This window comes from Phalaenopsis equestris, unplaced genomic scaffold, assembly GCF_001263595.1.
Source record: "Phalaenopsis equestris unplaced genomic scaffold, ASM126359v1 Scaffold001307, whole genome shotgun sequence".
Lineage (NCBI taxonomy): Eukaryota > Viridiplantae > Streptophyta > Magnoliopsida > Asparagales > Orchidaceae > Phalaenopsis > Phalaenopsis equestris.
The window spans coordinates 174,175-183,321 of record NW_018165746.1 but is presented as its reverse complement, the minus strand read 5'-3'; the positions used below and the strand labels follow the sequence as shown (position 1 = coordinate 183,321).

Here is a 9,147-nt window from a genome sequence, read left to right as displayed (position 1 = left end):
CTCTCGGATTGGATTGCATAAAGCATAGATTAACATCCGAACTTCAATAACATTACTACAGGTTTCATTCACCTGAACCCACACTTCAACCGATGAATAAATATGATATTTACGCTCTAGGGTTTTCTTTTTCATAGTTATCATCTCGGGTTTCAAATAGAAAATGTTAGCGACAAACCCTAGACGGAAAACACGAAACGAAAAACCCTAAAGCGTAAATATGATATATGAAAGTGGGGGCAAAAGTTTTTAAATAGATCACTTTTTCTATCTGAAGCATCCGTACGTAATATGGAGTCCGGACTTTAATTACTCTGAACGTAATATTTTCTCCGTGATATGCCATTATTCCTAACATTCTCATGCAATAAGCAGATGAGTCTATGATCAGAACATTTGCATAACACTCAAATAGCAGGATTTTTACGATTGAAGATTTACATGAATACCGCTCAATTCTTATGTATTTACATATCAAACACATAAATCTCAATTTTTACATTTATAACACCTTAACTATGCATAACAAAAGTATGTTTCACATCTTAAAAGCTTAAATTTTGATATTTTTTATGTGATTCCAAATATTTGGATGCTAAAGATGTAAATACATAAAAATTGAATAGAATGTATGTCAATGCCCCAAATATAATTAGTTTCAAACTTCATTACCACTTTTCATGAGCATAGTAAATAAGAAGAAAATATTAAATCTGATTTTGTCGACGACGGCGTAGATCTAGACTTACTGTCGAACGCACTTCGTGTTTCAATCCAAATCATCGTCCGCACATCAGTGAGAGCTCTCTCCAAGTGCAAGTGTCAATCTAATATCACTGTAAAATTGCTGTCGAATACAAAAGAGACTCGGGCGCTCTCATTTTAAATCAAGTTTCGTGAAATATAAGATTACAATGCATCATAAATAACTGCTGATGGTTTGGTATAGATTCTACAACAGAAGGAAGCGTTTACACCACATAAATACTCTCTGTTTCTATATAATGCACATAAATCATTCTTACTAGCTTAAACATGGCGACCTAACATCTCCAACCTCTACACCGCGGCGAAAAAGCTCCAGCAGGCTTCCCGCTTTCCTTTTAGCTCGATCCGTACCAGTCTCTGCGAGTTCTTTCAACGCTTCTTCTGCACCAACTTCCCTCGCAATTCTCAGTTGCTGCGCATCCACGGTGCACAGTGAATACAACACTGCAGCAGAATTCTCCCTGTTCCGCGGAGAACCGATCCTCATCACCTCTACCAAAATTGGAATCGGTGAAGCTTCTGCAATGGCCAGCCTCCCCTCGTGATGGCTCGCCAATATCGCCATTATGGCAAGGGCCTCATCTAACATCCCTCCGCTCGGATCAGTCAAAAGTCGCAGAAGATGGACGACAATGCCGGCCTTCACCGCTCTCACTTTGTTACCCTGATAAATAGAAAGGTTGAAGATGGCTGTAGCTGCATCTTTCTTGCCCCTCGGGCTTCCATGACACAAGAGATCAATTAGGGCTGGAATGGCTCCGGCAGCCCCGATCGTTATCTTGTTGGCATCTATTACGGATAAGCTGAAAAGTGTAGCAGCGGCGTTTTCTCTCGCTTCCATGCTCCCGTTCTTAAGCACTTCTACTATTTTTGGAATTGCCTGAGCAGCAACAATGCTGCTCTTGTTGCTTTCATTAATGGAGAGGTTCAGGAGTGCAGTTACTGCGTGCTCCTGCGTCCTCGGATCAGGTGATTGGAGGAGTTCCACAAGCAAGGGGATTGCACCTGCTTCGGCAATACATACCCTGTTGTCAGCATTCCTTTTCGCGAGCAATCGAAGCTCGCCGGCAGCCGCTCTTTGTACTTCTTGGTTTGTGCTACGTAGTTTCTCTAGCAGCGCACTGATAGCAGCTCGATCACAGTCGGAATGACTTGCGGACCTTTTGTCACGGCCATTGCCATTCTTTCTTGGAGGTTCAATACCATTAGCCTCACACCACTGCGCTATCAGGCTCTTTAAGACGAAATTTGGGGTGAGAGCCGTGTGGGATAGATTCTGCTGCGTCTTCGGACAGGTTTTGTGTCCTGCATCCAGCCATTTCTGAATGCAAGTTCTCTCATATGTCTGCCAAACAAACGAATATTGTTATAGGCGTTATCGAAGTCCAGAAGAACAACGTTAAGGTTAGTGTAGTGTATTACTTGCCCAGTAGAGACGATGACAGGGTCCCTCATCAGTTCAAGAGATATAGGACAACGAAAATCGTCGGGGATAACAGGTGATCGATATTTCACCGGGCTTCTTTTGTTTTCATGGTTCTCTGGAATCGGGTTCTCAATGATTCCGGAGTCTTTCAGCTTCTTGAGCAAGGTTGACATCTCTTCCAGGCAGTCGTCTGGATCTCCACCACAAGCAATCACCATTTCATTTAAAGCAGCAGCTTCTTTCGTGAGGTCATTAATGGTTCTTAGCTGCAATTTCTCTGAAAGCCTTTGAAGCACAGCTTGATCACTGTAATCTCCACTACGTACCAAAGAGATGTCCTTCAAAAGTTGAGGATCAGGTAAATCCATCTTTTCTTTTGCTCTTTGGAACTGGGCATGCACAAGCTCGATCTGTAGATTATAAGGAACCATCAGAAAATTTAGATTACAGATATCATATATATGAAGTTCAATTCTTTCGAGTAGCCTAAAAAACAAGATCATTTTAAACATTTTGAGATAATTGAAAGGGGGGCCATTATGCGGATGGGACAAACAATAAATGGTGATTGTTTTTGAAAAACGTAATTGAAATGCATTAAGATGATCGATGTTGTCCATTGCGAACATAGACTTCATGATTCCCTAAACCTTTCACCACTTAATGAAGTTTAAATTGGTGTCAAGCTTGCTAGCTTAAATCCTTTTTAATGATTCTATGAGTAAGCATTTCTTCCTATTTCCGACCACATAATAATTTCATGGACATTAAAATCAAGTTTTATCAGCTCTTTTGTACATTTGATGGAACTGATATTTTTTTTAATTAAGTTTTTGAAGAGCAATATTGTTTAATGCAAGACTATACTCATCATACCTTCAACAATTGGACAATTATTAGGATGGGTAAATCCTCTTATATGAGTAGGGGTGTAAACGAGTCGAGTTTGAACAAGCTCAGGCTTATTAGTGCTCATCACTCTCAAATTTTTTTATTTGAAATAAACTCGTGTACAAAATGGCTTATAGCATGTTCGAGTTCAGCTTGGTTCAAATTCATTTGTTTGTTTTAGCTTGAGTTTGACACTATTCAAATTTGTTTATTTGTTTCAACTTGTAACCGGCTCAAAATTATCTCGAATAATTTATGAAATAACAAAATTTAACATTATTTTAAATACCTCATAAAAGGTAAATATAAAAAGGTTAAATTAATGTTATTTATTTAATTATTTAATTAATTTGAGTTAAAATGAGCGGGACATGATCAAACAAAAAATTTATTTTAGTCGACTCGTTTATAAACTATGCTTAAAAAAATTATTTGCGTTTGATTCACTTGTTTAATAAACAAATTGAACATAAGCTAATTTGTGAGCCTAACATGAGTTGTTCTTGAATGAGAAGCTTTTTTGACAGCCCTGGATAAGAAAGAACTTGTGGTAGAGAACATAATGGAGCCTGACATTTTTTTTAAAAAAGGCAGTTTGAGAACAACAGGGAGAGCGCGACAGCCAATGGGTTTCATGGCACTTTTTATAATTTTTGGCTCAAAATCTTAGTGTTCAAACGGGTCCAAAAATCCAAAACGGCCAACAAAAAATCTAAAAACAAGCCAAATATAAGGGTGAGTTAAATTTCTTTCAGGAACATCTGCACATTCATTCTGCCCAGTTCATTCATAGTATCTTCCCATTGTCTTCGGTTAAAAGGTCAAGAATATCATTCTTTAAGTTATCAATAACTTCTGATTCTAATTATACACTATAAGCTTTTGTTTTAAGTAATTTTACATAGAACGGAAATTATCATTCTATTGATCAATTTTTGTAAATACTACTTCAATGGCCTTCCGATATTCATCATTCCAAATCAAGATGCTCAACACTGTTGTCCTTGTAAAAGAGAAGAAACGACCAACTTTGTAGGTGTCCTGTTTGTCTAATTATTTTATGTACAAGATTAATATCTATAACATGAATGAGATCATGATCTAAAGTATTAAAAAAAACCAAACTTTTAAATCAATTAGAGCAGAACATAAGATAGATTAGTTTAATTTAATCCTTAATAATAAGAAAGCAATGAAGTTTTTTTGTTCAATGATTGAAAACTCTTCTTTCCTAGTACCTGCTCTTGCACTTCTTCAGGAATATCAAACTTATCATAAGATAATCTGCTTAAAGCTCTTTCTATTTGTTCTGTGACCTCCTGAAAATGTTTTGCATATTTGTCCCCTTGCAAAGCCTGAGGAAAGATTAGCATACAAAAAAAGTATTAGATGAAAGCAAAAAAAAGTGAGTTTGTATTTCATTAAAAACAAAGCTTTGTCAACATTCTTTAATGGACTTCTTTTTTATTGATACCCAATATTTGAATCGTAACTAACATTATTTTGCAGAAAGCACAACAAGAAGGTGATAACTTGACATACTATTAGCTGTCAGATTAGCACATTAGTTTAGGGTTATTTATATCTTATCTTAAGCAGATAAACATTGGCTAAGTCTGAATTAAGTACAAAACGGTGGCTTGGGATTCCCTCGAGCTTTAAGATTTCACAAATTGAGTAGGTAGAATTCAAGCTGGCTTGATTTGATATCAGCTATGCGTAATTTAGTTTTTTGTTTTTAACCAAATAATATGTCATTTTATGCTCATATGTGATGTGTCTGTTGTGTAATTTAGGCGGAATAAAATTTCGGCAAAGAATTGCCTACGTCCTCGGGAGCGAGCAGCGGTTTCACTATTTCAGAGAAGTTACAATACATCCCATAGGGTTACACATATAAATAGACATATACAAACTCTCAGATAAAATTACAATCACGCCCTCGCTCCCCCCAACCCCCTTTATTCCAAGAGACACTCATTTTCACCAGGAAACACACATCTTCACCAAGAAACTCCAACTCCCTAGATATGAGTCATACCTAACAGTGTCTATATCTGTGTGAGTGCATATGAGGGCGCCGTTAATGCAGATAGCATGTAGGGAAGGGTATATCGTGTGTGTGTGTGTGTGTCCATGCTTGTGTACAAATTTATCAGCATGTGCTTTCTATGCTTTAGAAAATATAAAAATCAATTAAATGTAATCAATATGATTCATTCCACTTTCCATATCAACATAAGATCATCTCATATAGAAATAAAATCCAAAGATATAAATTGACATTTTGGGAACTTGTATTGGGATTTCCTAACAAAAAAAATGCTTAGAATGGATCTCAAAGCCCTTGAATTTGCTTTGAGATGGGAGTAATAAATGAATAATCGATTAAAAATTTACTTTGTACTAATGTTAAAAGTAAAATCAATGAATTTGAAGCCATTTGACAAAAAATTGGATCAAGATATCCAGATCCAATTTTTTTGGGCTAAATTAAATCTTGCATTAGATTAAACACTGCTTGTGTAGCAAGAAACTCTTGATAATTGCATCATCAAGTAAAACTCTGTATGCTCATAATGAGTGGCTAGAATTAGAATGTAAAAAATTTTACATTCTATGATCAAACTAACAACTAAAATGTTTTATCTAATTAGTTAATTTAAGAAAAGATAAAAACCCCTAAACTATTTATATTGGACTATTTTAATCCCATCTATATAATGCGTTCTATTTGGTTCCTTACTCATCACATATAATCCAAAATACTCTATCTATTGAATTATTTTAGAACAAATTTGAGGAATCAAAAGATAATAGTGAAGCAAAATTGATAAGTCAAAAGAAATAAAGTTAAAACACACTAGATAGTCTGGGACTAAAACCCCACCCTTCTCGAAAATGGTAGAAGGAATATTTTAACCTTTTTCTCATAATTTATTAGTCAAACTTGCAGCTGTGTTTTGTGAAATTTGAAGACTCCAACCAAGTTTGAATCATGTATGAGACTTGCAACAGGGGACAATACATTTGTACTCAGCAACTCGTTGATCTCGGTTTGTTGGATAGGGTTGATCAAACCAGAATATCTATTGGTACTTTATTGGTCCAATATAACCGTTTTTGGTCATACAAATAGGGCGATCATCTTCCTTGATTCGAGAAAGAAAAAATCACTATGAATATCAGTATACATGCTAACAATCTTTGTAAATTTTGCAAAGTATCATTTAAAACACATTGCTTAATAGTTAAAGCTCCCTCCTTTCTAACAGATTTCTATTTAAATTCTTCCAACATGTCTGAAACAAGAGTATGATGATCTAAACACCCCCTCCTACGAAAGACATGCCAAAACTTTTAGATCAATTTACTCTTTCAGTAACCATCATACACAACTTTCTCCCAGTTACCTACCAATTGACTTCTACCAAAACCATCAGTTTACAGAATACTGAATAAATGAAAGTGAGCTTTTGATTCTTCTACAAGTAACTATCGCATAGATATAGTTTTGCCTCAAACCAAAACAAAATTTTTTTAGATAATTATTACATACAACTGAAAAACAGAAGGCCCATGAAATCCAAAGATCTGTTAAACCAAACAAGGAAACTCATACCTGATAGAGCTTGCTCCCATCGTTGACGGAGCGCAGAAGCTCCTTAGCAGCAACCAAGGCATCGAGCAACTCGCAGAGGGATTGGGACTCGTTCTCCTTAATCAATTCCTCATCGCTGCTATCCCTGAGCTCGTCGAAGAACGGGCTCAGGAGCTTCATCCGCCTCGCCAGATCGTAGTAAGCCCTACGAAATGGTCCCCTGCACTCCTGCATCGCAGATATTTCTCCCACCACAGCCGAAAGCGCCCGGACAACAATTAAACCCCTTTCTTCCAGCTCCTCCTCTGCTGTAGACTCCATTCCCGCACAGATCAGAGAGGAGTAAGATCGGCGCGAGGATAGGATGGAAGAGCAGGATTGCGAGAGAATTAGGAAGTCAGAGGAAGATTGGATCTTTCGAGAGGAGAAGGCAAGGACGGAGAAAGAGAACGGAGAAGTAAAGGCTTCAGGAAAGTCAAAAATTACACAACTGGTCTCACACTCCTAGGGCTGTCAAAAAAGCTCGTTGTTCGCGAACAGTTCGTGTTCGGTTCGTCAATGAGTTCGTGTTCGATTCGTTCGATAAGTAAATGAGACAAACGCGAACAAATTTTTTTCGTTCGGTTAGTTAAACGAACCAAACACGAACAGTGATGCGTTCGTTCGTGTTCGAATCGTTATTGTTTGAAATATAAAATAATATAAAATAATTATATATAAAAAATTTATTATATTTTAAAACATTAAATTTTATAAATTATAATATATAATAAAATAATAATAATAATATATTAATATACTATAGTAGTAATATACTAATATAGATATTGTATATTTATATAATATAAGTTATATAATTAATATATAATATTATTTTCGTGTTCGGCTCGTTCGTTAAGAAACGAACACGAGCTTATTTCAAACAAACTAAATTTTAAACGAACCGAACACGAACACAAGCTTTGTTCGTTCGTGTTCGGTTCGTTTACACCCCTACACACTCCAACTCAAATTTATGTGGATTAGTAAATTTTTTTCGTGTAAATCGTAATTTTCTGTTCTCAGTTCTCACGCTCCCAAGTTTTATTTTTTTATTAACAGAGCGTACTTGAAATGTTTCCGGATTATGGTGCTGCATAAAAATTAAAAATTTAATTAGTAATTTAATATAACAATAACTTACAGAGTAAATTTTATGAGTTTAAGGGTGCGTTCGAGGGCAACTTATATTTATCTAGATAAGTAGCTTATCCTGAAACATAGTCGGGTTCGACCCTCGGCATGCGTTTAGTGTAAAAACCCAACCACTTTTTATGATAAGCTGTCGAAACGTGCTTTTCAAATGATGAGACGGTATTTTCCTCACTTATAAGCTGTCCCGAAGAGGCCCTACGATCTTAACAATTTTACACAAATATTTGCACATATACCCTTTGTAATAATGATTTGTGTTTCATATCTAATGGTTGCATATGTTAAGCTGTTGATATTAGTTGAGCAATTGTTTTTAAAGATATGATATTTTTTTTCTTCTATGATTTCAGATAGTTGACATATAAATTATAATTAATTTATCAAAACATCAGTATGTCATATTATATTTTTATAGGCCTTTTGATGGTATGATATTTTCACTCCAATTGTGTGGTGTGTTTCCTTGAGAAAAAAGGAAAAAAAAAAAAAGATATTTTCAATATTTAACTATATTTTATGTATCAACTGTTTAGGTGTCATTAATCAAAGTGTTATAACTCCTAAAAAATTTGCAAAACAGATGGCACGTAGTTATTGGCTTTGATTTATGCTAAGCCAAAATTTTGTCTTAACCATCAACTATGAAGCAATTTTTTTTTTTTTTTAAGAGCAAATATGCATGGATAGCACTTGTGTTATAATCCAATTTACAACGAGCATATTTTAAAGTCGTGGAATATATGCTACAAGCAAAAAAAATCGAAGTAGATGCCACATCAAATAGAAGTTAAGTTGGAAACGTTTCTGAAATAATGTCTGAAAATGCCTCAATTAGAAAGAGAGATACTCTTGGTGCTAGTTTTGGGGATGGAAATTATTAGGGCTTCCATTAATTACGCAGAAAATAGGATCACACTGATTCGAAAAATTTGGAACAAAATATGAAATAGAAACGCACGAGTAATCACAAAAATACATCAAGATTTAACATGAAAAACTTTGAAAACGAGAAAAAAATCATGGAGTTACGCAACAAAAAATTTCACTAAGAAATGAGAAATGTACAAAGAGTTTCATCACTAAGATCTTTTCTTTACAACATTAAAACTTACAAGAATATCGCTCCAAATTCTCTTTTGATCGCAGAAGAGAAATCACATGCCGAAATTCACTACTCTCAAGACACTGATTGCAATTCAAAGAATCATATAATTTTCTTATTTTGATTTAATCTAAATAACATCAATTCAATCTTATTATAATATAT

At 35.2% G+C, this 9,147-nt stretch overlaps 1 protein-coding gene across 1 annotated transcript; it reads right to left on the bottom strand.

Annotated features, from left to right (window-relative positions):
* Positions 1 to 814: 814 nt before the first annotated feature.
* On the bottom strand, positions 815 to 7,179 carry LOC110033866 (U-box domain-containing protein 12). The gene is made up of 4 exons (XM_020738008.1): positions 6,708 to 7,179; positions 4,324 to 4,440; positions 2,191 to 2,604; positions 815 to 2,113 (listed from the first exon to the last, which is right to left on the bottom strand). The coding sequence occupies exons 1-4, from the start codon at positions 7,005 to 7,007 to the stop codon at positions 1,025 to 1,027; spliced, it is 1,920 nt and encodes a 639-aa protein (XP_020593667.1). The 5' UTR covers positions 7,008 to 7,179; the 3' UTR covers positions 815 to 1,024.
* Positions 7,180 to 9,147: the final 1,968 nt, after the last annotated feature.